The sequence below is a fragment of the Mixophyes fleayi genome, chromosome 3 (assembly GCF_038048845.1).
Source record: "Mixophyes fleayi isolate aMixFle1 chromosome 3, aMixFle1.hap1, whole genome shotgun sequence".
In the NCBI taxonomy this organism is placed as follows: Eukaryota; Metazoa; Chordata; class Amphibia; order Anura; family Limnodynastidae; genus Mixophyes; species Mixophyes fleayi.
In genome coordinates, this window is record NC_134404.1 from 116,074,979 (window position 1) to 116,101,337 (window position 26,359).

Consider the following 26,359-nt stretch of genomic DNA (forward strand, 5'->3'; position numbering starts at 1 on the left):
GGTGGATCCAAATGGGAATGTGGAGATATGCGTCCTTTATATCTATGGACGCTATGAACTGATCTTTCTCTAGGCCGTTTATTACTGACCTTCCATCCGAAATTTGTCCACCCTTAAGTGAACATTGAGGCCCTTTAGGTTGAGGATGGGACGAAAGGAGCCGTCCGGCTTCGAGACTAGGAACAGGTTGGAATAAAAACCTCTTCCCTTCTGGCAATCTGTAACCCTGCAGATGAACTTCTGAACCAGAAGAGAAGCTACACAATCCTGTATAGCCTGTCTTCTTAATGGATCTCGGGAAAGGGGAGCCTGGAAGAAACGGCGTGGAGCCGGGCCCAGAAGGTCTATTTTGTACCCTTCTGAAAGAATCCCCCGAATCCAAGTGTCTTGGGAAGACGCTGCCCACTGTTCGTAAAACAGAGACAGATGTCCCCCCACTGGCGCCACTGCGATACAGGGTGGTCGTCAGGACGCAGGCTTCTCCTGGGTCTTAAGGGCCTAGCGCCTAGATGCAAACGAGGACCTCCCCCTGGTAGAGGAGCCTCGGGAATAGGATTGCCTTCCTCTAAAGGACTGTCCCCTATGGGAAGAGGCCCCACGAAAGGGCTGACAAAAAGAGCTGCCCCTCGGGGCGTGGCTCCTGTTAGCATATACTGGCAAGGAAGTGCTTTTGCCCCCCGTTGCCTGAGAAATAAGGGTATCTAATTCCGGGCCGAACAAACCTGCTGCCGAAAAAGGAATAGTATCAACGGACCTTTTTGATTCCGCATCACCTTCCCAGGATTTCAGCCAAAGCGTCCTCCTTGCTGAAATGGAGGCCGCCTGGATGGAAGAGGAAACCGCCGCTGAGTTCTGGGCAGCCTCATAAAGATACCCCGAAGCCTCCTTTAAATGCAAGGCTAGGGGAAGAAATTCGGAGTTCTGTAAGGCCTCTGCCAGCTGGTCTGCCCATGCCTCCATGGCTCCAGCCACCCAGGCTGAGGCAAATGTGGGTCTGAAGGCAGAACCCGCAGCCGCAAATATGGATTTGAGCTGGGATTCAACCTTGCGGTCATTGGCGTCCGGAAGGGACGCTGAACCAGGGGCTGGAAGTAAAGTATGTTTTGCCAAGCGAGGTCTCTTTCTTTTAGCAGGCGGGGTGTTAGAGGAGTCAAGCAACTGGTTAAGCTTGTCCAAACCTCTTACAATAGCTGTAGACCATGCCGGATCGGTAGCAACCGGGGCTGGGTCAGTCTGTAATGACGAAGGTCCCGGCAAACTCAAAGCACTAGAACCTGAGGAAGCCGGGAGGTCTGACTGCATACTAGCATTACTAGCCACAGAAGTTGCCACAGTAGTCAGCAACTGGTTAGATTGAAACACCATCTGAGCTAAAGAACTAACCGACTGTGTCAGGGAGGTAACCCAGGCCGGTTCCACCGACGGTGGGACTGAAACCTGCTGGGTCTGTGCAGTGGAAGCCTCTGCTTCGCATGCCGTGCAGAGCGCCAACGGGTCCCTCTGAGCGCACAGTAATTTTACATTACATTTAGAACATGTGAAATATTTTGCCATAGGGCCCTTTCCCTTATCTGTCATATTTATAAAGGAAGGCACACCAAGCACACAGACTAAATAAAAATCTAGCTGAATATACAGATAGATAGCAGAAAGAGAGAGAGAGAGAAAGAGAGATTAAAGTATGCAATGAACAGAGAAAATACCAAGTAATCAACTGATATATTTTTAAAATGTACTTGAAAATTGTAGACACCATAAATATCTATGGCTAGTAGGAGGCTATAGTGTAAACCTGCTAGCCCAGTATTACAACATCAGATATGTGTGTAATTTAAGGTGATACTTAGCCCAAGGGCCACAAAGGGGAGAAGTCCGACAGCAGTCCTGTGCTTTCCTCCTCAGCTCTGTTCCTCTTCCCGGGCTTCTGCTGGCGCCAGAAGACTTGGGAAAGACCATCTCTCTCTCTGTAGGGAGGGGGAAACTCTATGTTTTAGCTCCCCCTCCTTCCGTTTTGCCGCTATTAGCAATTATTTAAAAAAAAAAAAAAACTTGCTTCAAAACGTGGCAGAGCAGTGGAGACCTCTAGGACAGAGGTCTCCACAGCGGAGATATCCGACGCCCCCCTCCTATGTATGAGGGGGGAATCTTGGTATAGCCCTCTCTCCTTCAGCGCTGCTGCCGAAATCCAAGATGGCCGCCGGCGTTTACACTATCCGATAACCGGCGCTCTATGCCTGTAATGGCAGCGCCGGTTATTGGGGAGGCTGGAGGAGTGCAGCGGTCCTTGAGACCGCTTGTCACTCCTTTCAATCAGGCACCCTCTTCTTATACTTTTGGTCCCTGTCAGTGAGAGCTGCTGGCTCTCAGCTGACAGGGGAATGCCTGCGCTGCCAAGCTGTGAGTGTGTTCTCTATAGTAGAACACACTCCAGCACTGCCACCTGTAACAAAGTAAAAAATAAAAGAAAAAAAATAAAATTTCTTAAATTTACCCTAAGTACTAAAAAATGCTGCCCAAACTCCAGGGCACCTAAAAAAAACTGGACCGGAAGAGGCAGGGGGATTGTAGAGGGGAGGGGTTTGTCAGCAGTACTAAAGTTAACTAGTTAGGTGCCAACTCCCAAGCTCCCCTCCACAACCCATGGTAAGCAGTGTCCCCCAGACCGGATGAAAGAGAAACAGATTTTTTTTCCTTTTTAAAATATCATAAATGAAAAGAATATTACACAGAATTTAACTACAAGCTTAAAACCATATATTAATACCAGGACATGAATGGAGCCCCCAAAGTGGATGTGGATGAACTTGATGATGTGACACTCGGGTTCACATGGACACAAAAGAATGAAAGCATGATGATATTATATTATATATTGTTTATTGCTTCTGCGGTTCAGCGTGTTTAACCAGGGTCATCATTGATACAAAGGTGTGGGTTTGATTCTCTCCCATTTTCTAATTGGATCTTGGGTAGGGTATAAATTTATTTATACACATTGGGCCATTAAGGACAACAAAGCATGAAAAAGGAGTAAGTTTGCACCTGGGCAAAACCATGTTGCATTGGAGGGGGAGAAAAATGTAAAATGTGGGGACAGATTTATAGTTCGAGGAGGGCATGCCCTAGATCAACTTTAAATTTCAGTGTAAAAAAAAGTAAATTATCAGATATTTGTGTGCCACATGAAAAAGCAGCCAGAGTTTAACTTACAGTCATGGCCAAAAGTTTTGAGAATGACACAAATATTATTTTTCACAAAGTCTGCTGCCTCAGTTTTTATGATGCCAATTTGCATATACTCCAGAATATCATGGAGAGTGATCAGATGAATTGCAATTTCTTTCAAAATCCCTCCTTGCCATGACAATGAACTTTATTCCAAAAACAACATTTCCATTGCATTTTAGCTCTGCCACAAAAGGACCAGCTGACATCAGGTCAGTGATTCTCTCGTTAACACTGGTGAAAGTATTGCCGAGGACAAGGCTGGAGATTACTCTCTCATGCTGATTGAGTTAGAATACCAGACTTGAAGCTTTAAAAGGAGGGTGGTACTTGAAATCATTGTTCTTCCTCTGTTAACCATGGTTATCTGCAACGAAACACTTGCAGTCATCATTGCTTTGCATAAAAAGAGCTTCACAGGCAAGGATATTGCTGCTAGTAAGATTGCACCTAAATAAACCATTTATCGGATCATGAAGAACTTCAAGGATTGAGGTTCAATAGTTGTGAAGAAGGCTTTAGGGCGCCCAAGAACATACAGCAGCACCAAGACCGTCTCCTAAAGTTGATTCAGCTGCGGGATCGGGTCACCACCAGTGCAGAGCTTGCTCAGGAATGGCAGCAGGCAGGTGTGAGTGCATCTGCAAGCACAGTGAGGCGAAGACTTTTGGAGGATGGCCTGATGTCAAAAAGGACAGCAAAATAGCCACTTCTCTCCAGGAAAAACATCAGAAACAGACTGATAATCTGCAAAAGGTACAGGGATTGGACTGTTGAGGACTGGGGTAAAGTTATTTTCTCTGATGAATTCAGTTTAAGATTGTTTGGGACATCTTGAAAAACGCTTGTCAGGAGAAGGAAAGGTGAGCGCTACCATTAGCCCTGTGTCATGCCAATAGTAAAGCATCCTGAGACCATTCATGTGTGTGGTTGCTTCTCAGCCAAGGGAGTGGGCTCATTCACAATTTTGCCTAAGAACACAGCCATGAATAAAGAATGGTACCAAAACATCATTCAAGAGCAATTTCTCCCATCAGAGAACAGTTTGGTGACGAACAATGCCTTTTCCAGCATGATGGAGCACCTTGTCATAAGGCAAAAGTGATATTTTTCTGGTAATAAAGATTATTTGTTTTTATGTTAATATTAAGATCTTGTTCCTTAACACACAAGTATTAATCACTGGAAACTTTGCAATCAAATGCTATGTATTGACTCCTATATGGGTGCATTAAGAGGAAGGTTTCCTACTAGAAAGATTATCGTTTAGTGTTATCCAATAGTATTAGTAGATTGCATTAGTATATTCAAAGATGAAAATGTAATTAGAAGGCTCCTGTGGCACAGAGGACAACAATCTGTTTATAGTGGCTAGGGTTAGTTAGTAGTTCAATCCCCATGTTGGAGCAGAATAAGAATTCTTCATAATATATCAGTCTGCTACTGAATTTGTAATAAATGACCAGTATTCTGTTGAAAGTTGGACAATTGCATATTAGAAAATCTTTGGTAAAAATGAAAATACAATCTGCGCTGTGATGTGTCTGTGTTTGATCTTTTACATGTTCCAACAGGATAAAAAAAGAATAGGATATTCTTACAACAAGCAAAAGAATTACCACATCTTAAAAAACTGTCTGACTGTTTTTGGATACAGATTATGGACTGATTTGTTGAATTTTGATTTCATTTATGAGAAATTGATTCCTTGGGTCATACGTGCCATTAACACCCTCTTTTTGTTGTATTGTTATATGAATTGTGGTTTTTCTGGATGAGGACCAGTGGTGGAGATTGCTGCATGTGATCGAAGCGCAGGTCTCTCTAAAAAAAAACAGTATTGGTGTGTTTATTCAGTTTACAATATTGTTGCTATTCTTTTTTGAAGATGCATTGTGCCTTCACCAGCACCTGCTTTAGAGTATATTACCACCTGTGTACACTAATTACATTTTATGATATTCTAGTGGTTTCTTACTTCTCATAAATGTTTAAGTAATATAATATTTTATTTAATCATAATTTTTGGAAGGTGGACTTTGTGCAGTCTTGGTTTTAAGGATTGATTCCTTAACACAGCTAATTTTTATTTTCACTTAATATAGAAACAGGCGCTGGTTTATTCTATTTGTACTGCAACAGCCAATGACAGCAGTTCGCACTACTTAGTATTGTACCACCTTCCTAATGAAGCAGGGAGTGTCCCTGTGAAGTGTATAGGATTGGTGACTATTGTACATTCTGAAGAAGATTGTAATAAGCTATAATACGATCAGAGGAGTATTTTATTCTCGGCCCAGTTTCAGGCTTCTGCTGCTGGAATTCCATTTTGCAACACAGTTTAATAATATACAAATTATGAGTATATCTCTTTAAATCACTGATTAATTTTAAGGACTTACTGTCCTATGGATTTTTTATACCTTTTCAGTAGAAAAGATTGCATCTAAACACTATTGGCAAAGGTGAATGTCAGTTGTCTATTCAGTATAAATGTTGTTTTTTATGTATTGTATAAGTAAGGCTGCCTCTCAAACTTCACTTTACAGACTGATTGGTTTCAGAGAGCACTATATGTTCTTTCACAAGCTTGTGCCCAAGATATTTTTCTACAGAAATGTTCGTGCTTCTCTGCTGGTAGCTTAGATTTGCTGACTACCATTACTTCTTGAACACACTTGTAGTGTATGTCCTTCAATTTGCTTGTATTGGCAAAGGGAAGTTGCATACTTTGGGGGGTATACTGTTAGTACCCACCTTTGAATCCACTTGTAATTTCCAACTTGGCCAGAGTGGTCACTGATGGATAAAGCCCTCACCCTGTTTAGAACATAATCAAGGGGACTTGGTGGCTGCTTGTTTTCTTCAAGTTCATCTGTTGCACTACTCTCTGCAAGGTCATGCAGATAATTTTGGTGGCTGAGTGATTGAGCTCATGTCTATGTTCTAGTATCCTGTACCTCTGGACTCCTGGGTTATTTTAATGTACTGATTGCTTCCCTCGCCGCTGACACTTCCCCAGGACTCAAAGCTAATGTTTTGTGAACACATTTATGTGGCAAATTAGATACATCAATGCACCTTACCTGAAAAAAAATGCTTTCAGCACACTGCCTCCATAGGGCTTCAGATTTTGGCTTATTTTGACAATACTTTTCATATATTTGAAGGTCTTCCTTCTACAGTAAAAAGATAAATAATACATACATTTTCTTGAATTGATGATTATAGCCATATTTCATCACATATAAAATAGTAAAGGTCAGCAGTGTGCAACATATGACAGAGATTCCCCTTTCTTAGGATAAGACTTGCTCTGACAAAGTGCCAGGATAGTCCTGCAATTGGCTTGGCTTAGATCACTTTAACATGGTTGCCTAGTATCCTTAATAGTAGATCTGTGTCTATTGGGAACGATCACATATGTACCAAGCCTTTAAATAAACTGAGATAAAGTAGATTTTATTCATGCAAGTGGAGTTGGATCTTCTCATGAAATGATGCATTGGAAAGCTTGTAACTGACTTGGGGGCATATTTACTAAACTGCAGTTTTGAAAAAGTGGAGATGTTGCCTATAGCAACCAAACAGATTGTAACTGTCATTTGTAGAATGTACTAAATAAATGATAACTAGAATCTGGTTGCTATAGGCAACATCTCCACTTTTTCAAAACCACAATTTAGTAAATATAGCCCTACTACTATAAGTGGGCAGAATCAAGCAAACACAAAAGGCACTTCTTACATTTGGCAAAAAACACAGAAATATAAAACAAACATTATAATTTGTAGTGCTTTCTGCTCCTGATCCACACTTCACTTCCTCCTCTCCTCCCCCCAAAAAACAATGTTATTCTGAAAATGGGTCCCTTTACTGCGTGTACATGACGGTTACATGTTAATGTATACGCTAATATGAAATGCAGGTTTTATTTTTTCCAAAATAGTAAAACAAGTCGCTGTTTTTTCCAATCACCTTAGATTTATTCAAATTGACTTCTTGGAAATGTGAATTTTGAATAACTCATATATAATAATATATGATTATTATAATTGATTTATAATTATAAATATAATATGATTTACATAGATTTTACTTTTATATATTTATAGATCAATTTGGCAGTGTGGTGCCAAAAGCCTGTCTCTGTATGAATTACATTCATAAATGGTAATAGGCAATATATTCTAGAAAACATAATGTTCTGCAAATTGTTGTAGATCATCTGGCATGACTATGTTGTATCCTGTTTTACTGGTTATAATTGACTCTCACCCCTACAATCTATTTTGCAGGCAGCGGCAAGATTGATTTTCCTGGCAAATCGTTCTTCCTCTGCTGAACCGCTCTGTCAGTCTCTACATTGGTTGCCTGTTTTTTACAGAATCCAATATGAAATACTTCTACTAACCTACAAGGCCAAAACAAAACTGCACCAAAATACATCTCTTCACTTGTCTCAAATTATCTCCCATCTTGACAACTCCGTTCTGCACAAGATTTGCATCTTTCGTCCACTCTCATTACATCCTCCCATTCCCATTTACAGGACTTTTTTTTGGGCTGCACCCACTTGGTGGAATTCCCTCCCTCGCACGATAAGAATCTCCTCTGCTCTACAAACCTTCAAGCGTTCTCTGAAACCCTAACTCTTCCAGCAAGCCTAGAATATTCCTCAACCACCCTCTTAACCTCACTAGATTTCCCTATTACCACCCTTTACACAATTCACACAAGACAAGAACCCTCTGACCCCCTGACCAACATTGCTGTGTGACTGGATCATACAGCCCACTAAGCACTTTTTACCTTTGCAATCTGGCTGGGCCAATATGCAATATGAAGATTTATACCCATGTATCACACTCCCATTGTCCCATAAATTGTAAGCTTGCGAGCGAGGCCCTCTTCCCTCTTTGTATTACCCATTATTGTTTACTACTGTGTTTGTCCCCAAATATAAAGAATACAGAATTTGCTGGCACTATATAAATAAATGTTGTTGATGATGATGATCTATTCAAGGTTTAGTATTCTAACGGATAATGTATACTTACTGTGAGATGACAAGGATATTAGAAATAATCTTGAAAATTCAATTACCTGTATGAATAAATGCTATCTGGTGTCTTTATATGGAAATGCAAGTTAGGTAAATTATAATCTACAGTAGGGGACAGTTAGTCTACATTACATAACACATTATTCCCTATTAATTATATTGTGTAAATTCCATATAATTATGTTTACATGTATAATAATTGAGTTATCTAGTACAACATACGATACACAGTATGAGGCCTAAGACTGGAAACTACAGCATAAGTGAAGTCCTTTAAAGAGATTTTGATGACTGAAACCTTTCACATTTTGTGACCGACTTTGTTTCAATTTTATGAAACAATGTTCAGTAACAACTTCTGCAGTACATTTGTTGCTGCACAGATGAAAGAACTAAGGCGTGCATACTTCCTTTTACTTATTTTAGGTTATACATTCATTATAAAGATAAATCTAAATAATAACACAGAGTGTTGCACAAATGACCACTCAACAGCTCCATAGTAATGTAGTGTACACATTAGTCAACTAAAAGCAACGCCACCTTGTTTAAATAGTTACACCCCCTGTTAAATAAACAGGAGATATAAGGAAAGTTAAAGTGTTACCACTTGCTTGTAAATTCTGGCATGTGTTTAACAGATGGTTTAGCTAATATTAAGTATTACTTTTGAACCTTTGAACTAGAATAAGGATATTAGTTCATATAGATAATGTTTAAGGCAATGGAGCTCATCCTTATTTTGTTAACTGGGATCCAAAGTGTTAGTGTCTCATTTTTGGGACCACAAAACAATGTATTGCATATATGATAATCAGTGGACTCCAAAAACAGATTCTGGGATCCCGACAGTTTGCACACCATCCGGCAAATTTAACTTGGGTTCATCAACTGAACCAGAACTGGACAGTGTAGTCCGGGGGACCCCGTCTGGGAGGACAAACGCTGGGACAGTTCCCGGATCATCTGGTAGAGGGTCTCAACATGACCCGCCAGGGCTTGAAGAGGAGACGATTTGGTTCCGCTTTCTTCCATACCAACTTCGTCTCCGAAACGTGGGCCGGTTATAATGTTAGGAACCCCTCCAGCCGGAACAACACAACCCGGAGTCTACTCTGCCAATCAGGTGTTCACTGGAGCCCCTGATGGTGGCGACAGACTGGGCTGCAGACTGACAGAGGGTCGTGAAGTGTGTACCGGCTGGGGAGAACCCAGGCAAGCAGAGTAAGGTCCAAGCAGAGGTCAAGGGCCGGCAGCAGGCAGCAGATCCGATAACAAGCCAAGGTCAGGGGTCACGAGCAGACAGGGAGGTCGGTATTCAAGCCAGAGGTCAGGGTCACGAGAAACACAGGCAGGGTCAAAATCCAGGCAAAGGGTCATACACGGGTAGTCAGTAGAATTTCCAGCAGACAGGAACAAGGCAGAAAGCAGGTCAGCAGACTGGCAGACAGAAGCTATAACAGGCAATGAGGCAGCAGACCTCATTGCCTTAAATACTGACACAGACCAATCAGGAGTTAATACACAGTTGATACACTCCTGCAGGCTAATTGCTTAGACAGAGCAGGGCCAATCAGGGCTTGACCCTGAAATACACAGTTGCAGGCTAATGCCTGTAAATCCAGCCCTCCTCATAGATCAGCCTACCGGCTATCTGTTGCGCGCATGCGCCCGGCTACCAACACCGCCGGGACGCAGCGCTGAAGAGGCGTCCGGCCGTTGCCTTGGCAACGGTCGGGGGTTGAAGGAAAATGACGTCCCGGTCGTCATGGTGACGGCCGGGACTCTGGAGCAGGCAGGAAGCGAGCCGCGGCGGCTGTGAGTACCGCCGCAGCTCGTGACAGACAGGCAGTAGCTGTAACTGGCACAGCAGGACAGGCGGCAACTGTAACTGGCACCGCAGGACAGGCGGCAACTGGAACTGACACCGCAGGACAGGCGGCAACTGGAACTGGCACCGCAGGACAGGCGGCAACTGGAACCGGCAGATTAGGCTGAAGTAAAGCAACAGGAGGTGACGTGCAGAACAATCCAGGGTCTGGAGAGGAGCACACTGAAGGCTGCTCCATAGGATGTTGTGGTCTGCGGAGCGGACAGCTTTGTAAGAAATGTTCGACACTGGCGCAGTAGAGGCATATTTTACCAATCCTTCTGCGCCATCGTTCCTCCTCAGTGAGAGGGGGACGCAGGTAGCTTGGTCGTTTAGAATCCCTAATGGTAGGGACCGCTGGCATTACCATAGATGCAGCACCAATGTCAGAAAAAGTTATTGGAGGATTCTCTGCGGTCTGCATGCTTTCATTAGAGGAGTTTGTTGCTTTAAAATCAGAATTAGTGTTGAAACTACTTAACACAGCAGCAGGAAGGGTTTTAAGCAGTTCTTGGAGTAAAGTGGAAACCTGTATGATTTGGTAATGGAGCTGAACAATGCCCATTTGCAGCATTTGTAATTGTGGATTTACTGACATGTTTAATAGCCAAACACAGAGTGCAATGCAAAAACACAAGGAATTCCAGGACTAAGGCAGAGGGCGTGCAATCAGCAGGCCCAGATTGTAGGGCAGTTCATCATGTTATGAATCCCAGTGCATTCACGAAGAGCAACGGTAGTGTAAGGCAAAGTGTTTTTATTCAGGAAAATATATTAACAAAGATAACTCAAATCCACGGATAACAGGTTCCAAAAGAGACTGTATAGTAAAATGGCAGGAACAAGTATAATAAGTTTTACCCCAGTCCAGAAGGCACAAGGCTGTCCAGGAAAGCAGACAGAGTCCAGGGATAAAGCAGTGATCAGACAAACAAATCCAAATAGCCAGGCAGAGATCAAGCAAATTAGCGAGGTCCAGAAGTCTGTCCAAAAAGTCTGGTGGATTATAGGTACTGCTGCCAGATACAAAACAAAGGCAGTCATAACAAATAGGCTTTCTTCTTTGTGTCAGCCGATGTTTGATCGTTGTAAACCATTATTGAACATAAAGATGGTTTGAGAGCCACTGGACATTTCTTAGAGAAGAATAATTTAAAACAGCATGTGAGAGAATTTATTCTGGAAGGGATAGAATTCATCTTGACCAATCATTTTATTTTAATGGTTAATATTATTTACAGAAGATTGACACAACCTGGGGGCAACAATGGGCACACAGTTTGCCCCCAGTTGTGCCAGTTTGTTCATGGCATACTGAAAAGAATCTGAGGTATGGGATGGTCATCCTTTTGTGGCAAACCTAGTGTCCTGTCATAGGTTCATTGACAATATCTTGTTTATTTGGAGGGGAGGTAGATACCTTTTCTGAGCTGTTAATTAACAATCGCATTAATGACCATTTGACCTATGAAATTAATGACTGCTCCATCAATTTCCTAGATTTGACTATTTATATTAAAAATGGACAGATATGTACAAAAAAAGCAGAGATACTAAATCTTATATTAGAGCCTCTAGTGAACATCATCACAGGTAGCTTGTAAACATCCCCTCTGGCCAGTTTAAGAGATTGAAAATAAAATTATAGAGAAGAGATTGTTTGTAAGGTCCAAATGCAAGAAATGGGAATGCTGTTTATGATGAAAAGATATTCTGTATCTACAGTTGATAATGAGATGGAAGATGGCCCAATAGTGGATCATGACACTTTATTATGGCTAGATAGAAGCAGGCATAAGAAGAGGAACAATAATATCTCTGAGTGGGCCTTCTTAACAAAGTATAACTCCCAGGATACGGAGATAGAGAGTGTGTTAAAAAAAGTATTGGGGAATTCTAAAGAAACAACTGGTGTAGGCTCCAACACTATCCAACCTAAATGTATCTACAGGAGAGCCTAATAGAAAGTAACAAAGGTGAAACTGTTAAGACTGTCGGCTTTCATATATGTGGGTGCTGTGCAGCTTGCAAAGAGACCTATTATAACAAACAGAAGAAGTCCTCTCATTTCATCATCAATCATCACAGTTATAAGATTAAGCAGTTTATTACTTGCAATATCACGAACATCGATCAATTCATTCCTTAAAAAAATATTTTTGTGGATCAAAAAAGTTTAGAACAATGAAAGGAGAAGGGATGTTAGCGTTAGATTAGCGCAAAACACAAATTAAATGGATAAATTGAATCCTCATGGATTGAATCCAGACTTTGAAATTAAGTGGTTTAAAAAATAACAAGTTAGACGGAAGGCACAGGCAGACTTCAAGCCTTTTCCTCAACTGTGTAAAAATTTGTTTTGAATAAAATGTTGTGGTACAATAGTTTAAATTTTGTTACACATGATTGCAATATATGTACTGAGAAAGTATACAATTTGGAGGTTTATTTCTCGCCATTTCGTGAAGCACCTGCCCTGTGTAGCAACCCTTAATGTGTATATATTATGTACAAAATTTGTACATAATATATACACAAATATTCATATTTTAGTGAATATGACAGCTATATGAAAGTCTTTGGACATTACTTTTAATTTTAATAAGCATAGTAGGCTGGATGTGTTATAAAGATATTTTAATGTTATAATAACTTCTATAATATAAAGTAGACTATCCATATAGCAATGCTGAAATATATCTGTTTGATGGATATCGCCTCCATTTAATAAGTGGTATTTTCTAGATTGGCACAATGTAGCCCTACTGAATAGAGGTCAGTTTATCCAATGGATCGTGAATCGCTGTACATGAACCACATCTAATAGGTATATTTGGTTTACAGTAAATCTTATACATTTTAAGCACATTTTATACACAATTGTACACATAATGGTCCTGAGTCATTAAGGAGAGCAAGGCAAAAAAAGGAGTAAATTTGATCCTGGACAAACCATGTTACAATGCAAGGGGTGCAAGTTAGTTTATTATTTTGCATATAAAGAAAATACTGGCTTTTTTGTTATATTGCACACAAATACTTGATAACTTTATATTTATACTGAATTTAAAAGTTTATATAGGACATACCCTACCACAACTATAAATATGTCCCCACAATGAGTAACTTTGTACCTGGCAAAACCATGATGCATTGGAGGGGGAGGTAAATTTAAATGTGGGGACAGATTTATAGTTGGGGTAGGGCATGTCCTAGATCAACTTTATATTTCAATGCAAAAATAAAGCTATCAAGTATTTGTGTGCTACATGAAAAAACAGCCAGTATTTATCTTATGTGCAAAATAATAAACTAATTTACACCACTTGCATTGTAACATGGTTTGTCCCAGAGAACATTTACTCCTTTTTTTGCCTTACTTTCCTTAATGACTCAGGCCCTTTGTGTCTAGGTTATGGTTTATATATACAATTGTCTTGTACATGATATCAACGCAACTTCAGCTGTATCAATGCTTATATTCATTTAGACCTCTATAGCTTTCATTTTAATAATGTTTTAATTTAACAGCATTCCTATGTTAATGCACCATCGGAAGTGCTCAATACATTTGGGGCTCAGTGGAACTGTCTGGATGTTAGAATCGGACCAGTAGTGTTTTCAAATGCCAGTTAAACACTGAATTTGAGATACAGTGATCCCGGGATTTCATCTATACACGTGCTATCCAAATCAATGTCCTTTTAAACCATAGATCTGGGACAGACACCTTACCACATTTTTAAGTGAATATTTTGTACTGTTGATTGATGTTTTATATGTTAGTGCATAATGTATCAACTATATCTGTGTTTATTATAAAGTATTATGTCAGATTGCACTCTCGCTCGTTTTTCATGTAGAAATTGGTATGTGTGCGCCATTCTATGTTTGAAAAAGGACCATAGTATTTGGAAAGAAGTCTTTAAATATATTGAGATTTGCTTCAAAAGCTACACAGCGATCTTGTGAATATAATTATGTCAGGGAGGGGTGTATTCTTTCCTGTGAATATAATTATGTCAGGGAGGGGTGGTTTCTTTTACACTTGCTTGAAGATCCACTTTGGAAGAATTGTATTACTGATTTCTGTTTTTTTCCACATTTACATGTGAGTGCATAGTGTGTCAAGTATACATATGATGATTTAAAGGTATTATGACAGATTGTGCTTTCCCTCCTGTTTGCATATAATATTGGTGTGTGAGCCATTTTATGTTTGATGTCAAGTCATAGGATTTGAAGACAAGTTTAAAGAATATACTGAAATGTGGTTTAAAGCTACCTTTATCAGCCTTGAAGTGAGTAAAATTACGACAGAGAATGGTGTTTTCTATCACACCTGTTGATAGATCCACTTTGGTGTATAACTCATTGGGTTGTCTGGTTCTATATTTAACTTCCTTGAGTGGTTTTTGTTATAAAATTCAAGGACTACTACTCCATATATGCTTTCTTTTTTCTTTCCACGGTATATGCTTGAGATGACAGATGATAACAGAAAGATAATTGCAAAGATGGAGAATATCTTCATTAGCCTTAACAAGTCTCTGCTATTTTCTACACAACTGACCATCTATACCAGTACCTTCTTATGGGATTTTGCTATATAAGTTCCTATGTTTGTTCATGGAAATCACCTAGTTTTTTCACATATCTTTTCTCATTCAAGCCCCCCACTGAGTCTCCCAGGGCAAGCAGGTGCAGTAGTTGGCATAGGGTCATGGAATATGCCCCTAATGGGGCTTTGACACTCCCAAGGCAGCCCAGTGAGCTGGTAATGGACAAATGATGGTCTCCTAATAAACTCAGTAGTCTTGAGACAGATCACAAGGAGGGAGAATTACCCAGGTGGGGTACCAAACAGCCCAATTTGACTGTGTAGTGTGTGTAGGACAGGGGTCACGGTAATGTCGAACAGTTTTCTTGTCAAAGTGAAGTGCTGAACCAGGTAATGTAAACATCCTGCATTGAACAAATTCCTTGTCAATTTCTTAACATGGGAAGGTGTCACAGGAATGACACGGTCAGGTGTTACATTATAAAAGATGAATTACTGCAATTTACTGTTTTCAAGGAAGAAAGGGGTTAATTGAGCTTTGCTGAGATATAAACCATTTGTCATAGATACTCTATTGTTGCTCATGTCCTCTCTCATAGCAAGAGGACTATCCTAAGTGTCTCCTCAGCACAGCTATCAGATCACATGTCAAATTGAAATGTATGACCGTCCATACTGAATTCAGAGTACATGAGACCTATATTTTCGAGAAAGAAATGTCCATATCAAAGCAATTTATTTTATAATTCCTATTTGAGAAAGTTCCTGTGCATATTCATACTCATGAAAATTAACCATCTAATTAACATCGATTACGTCACACAGAAAGGTCTATCTGGCAGGGAAACAATAGAAGAGAGTAATTTCCCAAATTTCATAGGTAAAATTACTGTGTTGATTGCATGTATTATTAAAATACTGTGATATTCATGACACTTATGGCATGTATAAGGATTTCTGACTATTCTTGAATATACTGTAATTCAAACTCATATGTCAATTTCCCCCCTATTACCATAAACACTGCCTCTCTGTGTGACCTCAGAAGGGAGGGGGCTGAGAGGGAAAAGACTTGGAGGTAGATTTACTAAAGCTTCTAAAAAGAAAAGGTGATGTTGGCAATAATCACGCTGCTCTCTTAACGTGTCGGTCATGTGACTGCTCAGAGCCTCTTCACCGTCCGCTACATATATTTGGCTCTGTATAAACTCGCTCTGTGCACCATTAGGGTGCCAGATTATTTATCTCAGTTTGTTTCAACAGTGATTCCTGCCCCCCCTGTGCATTAACCCGGTGCTACATATCCCAGCACTGCATATCCTGGCGCTGTACAATCGTGGTGTTGCATACTCCCATTGATACATATATACATCTTAGTATCTGCATTAAGAATAGAAAGTCTCTTGTACTCACACCCAATTGGTTGGCGAGGTGGAACTCATTGCTCGAAATTGCCCCCCAAGGCCATGGCGATTGGCTGACTTTGTATTAGCGGAAGTGGAGGGGGTTCAGGTACTCCGAGAGGCCCTTGATTCCTACCTTGAAAATAATAAACCTGAGGACACCTCGGTCTATACCCACTGGTGTGCCCTTAGGGCAGTTATGAGAGGTGACGCGATACAGGACGCAGCCAGAATACGCAAAACCCAAAACGAGATGATTACTTCTTCCGAATCTCAGTTAGCTCTCCTAGAAGCCCAACACAAGCTCTCTCCCTTAGACTCCACTATCAAAGCTGAATTGACTGTGTTATTCCAGAAGATCGCTGATGTTTCTCTTCTTCAAACCAATAATGCCATAGCTAAACTCAATCAAAAATTCTATACCTTGAGATACAGAGCAAGCAAATTATTAGCTCGTAAAAGCAGAGGGAAAAATGCTATAAATCAGATCAAGGTGTTACACACTGATCGGGAGGATCGCATTTCTAATCCTTTAGCTGTTGCAAATCAATTTGCTACTTATTATGGAGGGCTTTACAATCTTAAGGATGATCAGTGTCTGACCCACCCCACTGGGGAGTTCATCAGCGATTTTCTGGATTCAATGGCTCTTCCCTCGCTGTCCCCTGAGGTAGCCTCTACTTTGTGCTCAGACTGGACGGAGGATGAGGTCAGGGCTGCCATCAAATCTATGAAGCAAGGTAAGGGCCCAGGTCCTGATGGCTTTACGCACGACTTTTATGCCTCCTTCCAGTCTGTCCTTTCGCCCATTCTCACCACGTTATTTAATAATGCTACTTGGGATGCCTTTCTACCTGAGGAGATGCTCGAGGCACAATTGATTATAATACCTAAACCGGGCAAAGATCCCTCTCATTGCCATAACTACCGGCTTATTGTGCTCCTTAACTCGGACCTTAAAATATTTGCCAGGCTTATTGCTAATAGGTTGAATCCCATTTTGCCGCTTCTAATTAATCGGGATAAGGTGGGTCTTGTGCCTGGTAGACAGGCCCCGGAAAACACAAGGCAAGTTCTCAATATTTTGGAATACCACACAACTAAATCTGAACCCCTGCTACTCCTCTCGTTTAAATGCTGCAAAAGCATTCGACAGGATCAGTTGAGCCTACCTGTCTTCAGTCCTATCTAAATTTGGGTTCTCTGGGTTCTTTCTCCAGCCCATAAACACCCTCTATTCTAGACCCTTGGCTAGGGTGTTCAGCAATGGGTTCCTTTCCTCTACCTTCCAAATAACCAATGGTACTAGACAGGGATGCCCCTTATCCCGTTGATTTTTGCACTAGCTATTGAACCATTGGCTGAAAAGATAAGAACCTCTGATTTGGCTACGGGGTCCCTCATTGGCAACCATCATCACAAAATGTGTCTCTTTGCTAACAATGTGTTATTTGTAACTAAGCCAGAGACTTCTATCCCTGCTATATATAGAATTTTAGAATATTACTTTGCAGCCTCCTATTATAAGCTTAACCCATCCAAAATGGAGGCACTGGGGGGTCTCCCTTTCGCAGGGCTCCCTCCAGTCACTCCAAGATATGTACAGGTTCCATTGGTGTTCATCTACCATGAAGTATTTGGGTATACTCATCCCCTCGGACCCTCTGCAAGTTGTTGAATGTAATTACCAACCTTTACTGGCGCAATTTGTTGCTCTTACCAAATCCTGGGTGAATAATGAGAATTCCTGGTTGGGGAGGGTAGCCTCTGTGAAGATGATGTTACTCCCGAAGATCCTGTACCTGTTCCGCTCTATCCCACATTTGGTTCCCATGTCTGTTATTAACAAGTTTCACTCCGTAGCCTTCAGCTTTGTCTGGAGTAGGAAACGCCCCAGGATGGCTAGGAACCAAATGTTTCGATCCAAGCTTAGAGGGGGGGTAGCTGCCCCCAAATTGGAAGCATATCAGTAAGCTGCCTTACTCATCCAACTTAAAGATTGGCAGGTCCCTCCGCCTCGCAAACCCTGGGTCCTTATAGAATCACTTGGTTCCCCTTTATTTCCCCTGGAAGACTTATTATGGCTGGATAAAGCTAGCAGACTGAATATATTTGTATCCCTCCGCAGTGTCTCTGACTCCCTTAGAATCTGGGATAAAATGATGGCTTCAACCCAGGACTCTTGCCTCCCCTCCTCTCATCTCTCTGTAATGGCACTCTCTTCCCTAATTCCAAACCTTTGCCTTGATTTTTGGCACAGTCAGGGTGCGGTTCGGTTGCAGGATCTTTGGGAGAATAATGTAATTATGTCCTTTTCCCAACTTCGGGATCAGTATAACCTTCCTCACCGGGACTTTTATAAGTATCTTCAGGTCAGACATTGGATGCAATCATATTCTCTCCATCCATTAGCACTCAAACCTGTTCCTCCGCTTATAAGAACTCTCTTCTTGTCCTCGTCTCATTCGGGCGGTATCTCCTCTTGGTACCAGATTTTGTTGGCTCCTGGGGAGTCACGTGCCTTGCCAATTCAGGCCCGCTGGGAGGATGACTTGGAGATCTCGCTGACTGAAGAGGATTGGGAGAAAATATACTGTAACATTTATAAAATGTCAAAGTATATAAATCATTCAGAGATGTTGGTTAAGGTAGTCCACAGATTGTACCTCACCCCCGATAAACTTCACAAGTTTCGACCGGATGTTTCTAAATATTGTTGGTGGGAGTGTGGTGAAATTGGCTCCTTTATGCACGTCTTTTGGTCATGTGCGAGGTTGTGTCCAGTGTGGGAAGCAGTGTTTTATTTAATATGAGGTTACAAAGGTGAGGGTGGCGGTATGCCCGGCATAGGCTCTACTACACCACTATCCTCCAGAAATCCAGCACCATAACCGCTATGTTATTGGGCACATACTTATTGTCACCAGGGCAGCAATTGCTAAGAAGTGGAAGTCTCCAGATGTCCCACTTCTCCATACAATTGTAGCCAAAATTCAGCGCAGCTATGTCCTAGAGACAATTGGTTTTAAATACTCTGATACAGCAACCTCCCCCTGGATTAAATGGTCTCCCTGGTATGACTATCATACAAAAACCACCCGTCCCCGCATGGGTCACTTTACTCAGTTGATCACTCCTAGGTTCTAATAGTCAAGTGGCTCTGAGCCCTAGCCTTCAGTGTAATACTTGTTGACTGTATATGGTTCCTCCGGCTACGTTCTTCCCTACCCTCCTTCTTTCCACTTTCTCCCCTTCTTTTCTGTTTTGTTTACTTACTTCTTTTTCTTCTTTTGTATATATAATATTTGTATTGTACTGTATTATGGTTTTCATAAGCTGTTGTTGTTACCGTAATTGATGTAAACTATTATACTCTGATTTTTTTTGCATTCCAAAATTTCAATAAAAATTATTTGGTGAAAAAGTCCAAAAAAAATAAAACAATAAAAAAAAAAAAAAAAAAAGAGTCTCTTGAACTTTTCATTCCCCACACACAAACTATGTTCAAGACCTACCGAAGGGGCCGTAACTTACGCGGCGCAAACTTGATCTGGTTCAGGATCCGATTGGTTGCTATGGAAAACACCTCCACTTTTCCTTTCCAGAAGCTTCAATAAATCTACCCCTTGGTTTGAAAAACCATGGAAAACTGTAATATCTTGTCAGAAAGATATGATTAAAAAAGTCAAACCTTCCGCTTTCCCCAGCATAAAAATCAAGAACTTACATGAGTTTTTCTATTTCTGCATTTCTCCTTTTTATTTTAAAACATAAATTTGCTTGCATCATTTTGTATTACTGTGTGTCATTTTGTTTCCTTATTTTTATACCTTAAGCATTGCAGCTATTTTGTCAAATTTAATTCAATATAATAACGTTCCATCTCTGTGTTCTAACAAATTCATGTGCTAGATAGCCTTACTATTCAAATGCTAAATAACTAAAATGATAGTGATTGTTTGGGTTTATGGTGACCCGGTTTGATTAAAGCTTTGCTTGTAGTTTTGAGATGGGGCAGGGAGCTTGTCAGGGTTCCCAAGGCAAGACCACAGAGAGAAAGTAGGTGAATGAAGTGGTTTATTAGAAACACAGGTAATACAGGTTCAGGATGTAAAACTGGTAAGGCAGTAATATAACCACAGTTCTTAGCAGTGGAATAGGCAATAATGTAAAGCGATGGAGAGATGCAGTAGTCAGCAGCTTGCAGGATGATTACCTCTGGAAGAGGTGGAGAGATGAGCAGCCTGCGGATTGCATGGTCGGATACCTCTGGAATGGTGGTAAGCTGAGTAGCCTGCAGATGGCAGGGTCAGATACCTCTGGAAAGGTGGTGAGACTCAGAAGCCAGCTAATACACTTGAGAGCAGACAGCAGGTAACGGTGGAAGTAAGCATAACAGGTTACACTGAGAAGCAATGAGCTGTAGAGAACAGGAACACAGAGATCCACACAGACGAATAACTCAGGAACCGAATAGATGATGAGCTGTGTGTCACTCACCGGACCGTGAGTGCCTCTTCCCGGACATTTAGGAACCGTGGCCGTCCTCCATCCTGAGGGTCTGCGCATGCGCAGCCCTTTCCTATACTTCAGTGTATGGCCCTTTAACTCAATTGGCAGATCAGGCAACACTCCCTATATTAAGCACCTGTGGTCAACACCACGTTGCCTGATCTTGGAGTCTCATTCCCTATGAGTCTCTGAAGGTGTTCCTGTATTCCTCGTGTTTTCAGCGCTGCTGATTCCTGTGGTTTCCAAACCACTTCTACCTCTGTGGTTTCCAAACCACTTCTACTATTGTGGTTCCCATACCACTTCTACCATCAACTGTATCATCGTGACTGTTAGCTGATTCCTATCCGCTGCCTCCGTGCACTACAGTCTTCCAAACCACTTCAACGCTATTACTTTCATTGTGACTGTTTGCTGATTCCTATCCGCTGCCTCCGTGCACTTCAGTCCTCTAATCCACATCATCGCTATTATATTTCACTGTGACTGTTTGCTGGTTCCTACCCGCTGCCTCTGTGCACTCCAACCGTTACTTTACATCCACTCACCTGTTCCTCATCAAGTCCGTGAGCTGATTCCTATCCGCTGCCTCCGTGCACTACAGCCTCCAGCCTACAACTCGCCTGTGTTCATCATCGTGACAAGTTAGCTGATTCCTATCCGCTGCTCCTGTGCACTGCAGTCTCTTCTCAGCTCTCCTGTGTTTCCTCGAGACTGCTGCTCTCATTGCCATTTGCTACTCTCCGTGATCAACAGCTCCTGGTCTACTCTGCTCTCCCGTGTTCCATCGCTACTGACAACTATTGGTTGCTACTGGTTACCTCCGTGTACCGCAGAGCCCTGCTGCTGCTGACCGCGCTATCATCCATCTACTGCTGATCCGCTCTCCACGCCTTCACGTGTCCCGCAGGTCTACCCTCCTGTCTGCATTGGATTTATATCTCATCTACTACTCCTCTGCTGGATCATCCCCACTCTCCTGGGTCCTGCGTGAGTCCAGTTCCACGTGTTATTGATTCCTGTGGATTCGTGTCCCTGTTGGTCTACTTATCTGTGCGCTGCACCTACTGACCGCTGCCTCAGGTATCCTGGGACTTCTCATCCAGCCGGCCTCCTGCCGCTCAGGTATCCCTGCACTCCTATCTGACTACCTGCTTCTGAACCACGGTATGCATACTTCTCATTGACTGTGCTGGTGTATTGCATATCTTGCTGGACTGTGTTGGTTCTCCTCTGGAGTCTGCTATCCGCTGAGTCTATTGCCATCATTGACTGTGTTAACTTGTGCTGGACTACTTCAAGAGACTTCCTATATTTGCAGACCTGTTCAGTCATTTATATATATATTGTGCATGTTACTGTGGATCGTATATAAGGTGCCTGTGTATATCCTGTGTTGCAGTCTCTCCCCGTGCACCTCCTCACATATATATTCAGTGGTACAACTTGCTAGTAGCAGACCACTGATCCCCGTTTCCAGTATCACCTGTTCCAGTATCCTCTCACATAGCAGTGGTACAACTTGCTATCGCAGACCACTGACTCCCCGGATACCTCCACTTGGATTCCATTCCTTCACTCAGACAGCGGTACAACTTGCTATCCGCAGACCGCTGACTCTCATCACCTCCTCGTTTCTGTTGGACATTCCTCCTCACTATAGCAGTGGTACAACTTGCTATCGCAGACCACTGACTACCTTCACGTGTCCTTGTCCTACAGTTCCTTGTGTACTATTACCTCCATATTACCAGTGCTGCTAGTCATAGACTTTCCTGAGCATCTCATCATCTGCTGTTTCCTGTTCCGTGATCACCCAGCTACCAGAGTACCCTATTACCATCTACATTGCTCTGGTAAGCCTACCACCTGGTGATCCCTGGGTAAAGACTCCTAGTGCCCGTGACAGTAAGATCAGGCCATGACAGACCCAGATACGGAACCTACAGCCAAAGAGATGCTGCAGCATCTGGTCAGCCGTGTAGAGCAACAGGATGCCCGCCAACAGCTGTTACTTCAGTGTTATCAATCGTTAACCTCCCAAGGAACATCTGGACAGACAGTGACAGCTACTACTGAGGCTCCTGTGCTTTCCTCCGTTTCCCCAGTGCCATCCCAGGTGTCTACAGCTTCTACGCTTCACCTGCCTACTCCGTCAAAGTACGATGGGGACCCCAAAACTTGTAGGGGTTTCCTTAACCAATGTTCAGTCCATTTTGAGCTCCAACCTCAAAATTTTTCTACCCATCGTTCCAGAGTGGCCTATCTTATCTCTTTGTTTTCTGGACAAGCCCTGGCTTGGGCCTCCCCTCTGTGGGAAAGAAACGACCCAATATTGCAAGATAGTGCCAAATTCATTGCTACATTTCGAAGTGTGTTCGATGAACCAGGTCGTGTGACCTCCGCTGCTTCCAGCATCCTCCGTCTGCGACAAGGATCTCATACAGTAGGACAGTACGTCATCCAATTTAGGATCTTAGCCTCTGAACTTCAGTGGAACACTGAAGCTCTAGTTGCCGCCTTCTGGCAGGGGCTCTCCGATAAAATTAAAGATGCACTGACTACCCAGGAGCTTCCTTCGTCACTTGAAGATCTGATCTCTCTTTGCCATCGTGTTGATATGAGATTTCGTGAAAGAGAGGCTGAGAAAACAACTTCTACTAAAGCACCTCTTCGTTCTAACCCTCAATTTCGTCCAGTTTCACCCTCTGTGATTCCCATGGAGATAGGACGTTCCAAATTATCTTCAGAGGAGAGGAAACGAAGAGTAAAGAATAGACTCTGTATCTATTGTGCTGATTCCACTCATATGCTCAGCTCTTGCCCTAAGAGATCGGGAAATGCCAGGCCCTAACTAGTTCTGGAGAGGTGAAGTTAGGGTCCCTGGAGTCCTCTCCATCTTCCATGAAATCTAAAGTCTGCGCCTTTGACGTTACGATTTCCTGTGCTACCAAAACCTTTGAGTCACAGGCATTGATTGATTCCGGAGCAGCAGGAAATTTTATTTCCAAATCATTAGTAAATCAATGGTCTTTACCTGTGATTACCTTAAAAACACCCATTACTGTGACGGCTATAGATGGATCACGTCTCATCAACGGTCTCATCACTCAGAGTACGTCTCCAGTAACCCTTCAGATTGGTGCCCTGCATCATGAAGAAATATCGTTTTTAATCCTTCCTGTTACGACAAGTCCAATTGTCTTAGGCCTTCCATGGCTTCAGTGTCACTCTCCCCAGATTGACTGGCGCACCCCTCAAGTCACGTCTTGGGGGTCTGAATGTCACCATCGTTGCCTTTCCCAAGTCATTCCTCTCAAAGTACAGCAATCTTCCATCTCATCTACCTCACCGGGACTCCCTCCTCAATATGCTTCATTTACTGATGTTTTTGATAAAGCTCAGTCTGAACGTCTTCCTCCTCATCGTTCTTGGGATTGTCCGATCGACCTTCTACCTGGCAAGACTCCCCCCAGGGGCCGGGTCTATCCACTCTCGTTACCTGAAACTCAAGCTACATCTGAGTATATACAGGAGAACCTCCAGCGTGGGTTTATTCGACCTTCCACCTCTCCCGCTGGAGCTGGGTTCTTCTTCGTTAAAAAGAAGGATGGATCTTTACGCCCTTGCATAGATTTTCGTGGACTCAATGCCATTACTATCAAGAATCGGTACCCCATTCCGCTGATCACTGAGCTATTCGATCGCATCAAGGGAGCCCGTATCTTTACTAAGTTGGATCTTCGTGGTGCCTACAATTTAATCAGAATCCGTTCCGGTGACGAATGGAAGACAGCGTTTAACACCAGAGACGGGCATTACGAATATCTGGTAATGCCTTTCGGGCTGTGTAATGCCCCCGCTGTTTTTCAAGGTTTCATTAATGAGATCTTCCGGGACTTATTATATGTATGTGTCGTCGTCTACCTGGACGACATATTGATCTTTTCACAGGACCTGCCTTCTCACCACCAACATGTGGCAGAAGTCCTTTCCAGGCTACGGAAAAATTCATTGTTCTGTAAATTAGAAAAATGTTCATTCGAATTACCCCAGATTCCATTCTTGGGGTATATAGTTTCCGGAGTTGGCCTGAAGATGGATCCCGACAAGGTGAATGCTGTACTACATTGGCCCCAGCCAACTACTCTTCGTGCCATCCAGCGTTTTTTAGGTTTTGCCAATTACTATAGACGCTTCATTCAAGACTTTTCTTCCATTGCATCTCCTATTGTGGCCTTGACTAGGAAGGGGGTTAATCCTAAGCAATGGTCACCTGAGGCTCTTCAAGCCTTTCAAATACTAAAAGAGTCCTTCTCTTCGGCTCCAATCCTTCGACAGCCTGATGTGACACTCCCCTTCTTCCTGGAAGTAGATGCCTCTAATGTGGGCTTAGGAGCTATTCTCTCCCAACGCTCGGAACAGCAAAAATTTCATCCTTGTGCCTTCTATTCTCGGGGTCTCCTGCCCGCAGAGAAGAATTATACTATCGGGGACAAGGAGTTACTGGCTATCAAAGCTGCATTAGAGGAATGGAGATACTTATTGGAAGGAGCTCGCCATCCGGTGACGATCTTCACAGATCATAAGAACTTGTCATATCTCCAGTCTGCCCAATGCTTGAACCCTCGTCAAGCAAGATGGTCTCTTTTCTTTTCCCGTTTTGAATTAATAATAACCTTCAAACCAGCTGCCAAGAACAAAAAAGCTGACGCTTTATCTAGAGCTTTTATGACGTCCTCTGATATAGAAGAGGTTTCCAACCATACCATTCTAGACCCCAAATGTATCTCACTGGCTGCTTCATCCACCAAAACGCTACCATTTGGGAAGACCCTCGTGCCTCCTACTCTAAGGAGGAAAATCCTTTCGTGGTTCCATGCCTCTCGTTTTTCTGGGCACGCCGGTGAACACAAGACCTTTGAGATTCTCTCTCGAAGTTACTGGTGGCCTTCAATGAGGAGAGACGTCAAAGAGTTCATTGCTTCCTGTGAGCTATGTTCCCAGTTTAAATCCTCCCGCAGAACTCCAGCAGGGTTGCTGCGACCACTACCCATTCCGTCCAAACCGTGGACCCATATTAGTATGGATTTCGTTACTGACTTACCACCTAGTAAGAATCATAACACTATTTGGGTGGTGGTGGACAGATTTTCGAAGATGGCTCATTTCATTCCTCTGGCTGGTTTGCCTTCCTCGTCCATTCTGGCTGAACATTTCATTAAAGAGATCTTCCGTATCCATGGATGTCCGTCTGAGATTGTGTCGGATAGAGGAGTACAATTCGTTTCCAGATTCTGGCGAGCCCTTTGTAAAACCTTGGGCATACGATTAGCACTCTCATCTTCTTACCATCCGCAATCTAACGGACAAACTGAACGTGTCAATCAAGATCTTGAGACTTTTATAAGGATGTTCTCATCAGCCAATCAAGACAACTGGGTAGAGTTGCTCCCTTGGGCTGAATTCGCCCATAACAACATGTATCACGAGTCATCATCCAAAACTCCATTTTTTGTGGTCTACGGTCACCATCCGTCTTTTCCGGAATTTCCTGCCCTCCCGCCCACCCAAGTTCCTGCGGTGGAGATGGCTTGTCAGACCTTTAAAAATATCTGGTCTCAGGTCAAAACCTGTTTAAAGAAGACATCTATCAAATATAAATCTTTCGCAGATAAGAAGAGGCGGGCTATTCCACCACTAAAAATTGGAGATCGTGTCTG

At 42.5% G+C, this 26,359-nt stretch overlaps 1 protein-coding gene across 2 annotated transcripts in view; it reads right to left on the minus strand.

Moving 5' to 3' along the window:
• Positions 1 to 26,359, minus strand: part of MCF2L2 (MCF.2 cell line derived transforming sequence-like 2) — a 287,120-nt gene that overhangs the window by 68,037 nt on the left and 192,724 nt on the right. For both annotated transcript variants that reach the window (XM_075202198.1, XM_075202199.1), the window contains exon 19: positions 6,312 to 6,404. In XM_075202198.1, coding sequence (XP_075058299.1) covers positions 6,312 to 6,404 — 93 coding nt within the window. The remainder of the gene's footprint in view (positions 1 to 6,311; positions 6,405 to 26,359) is intronic.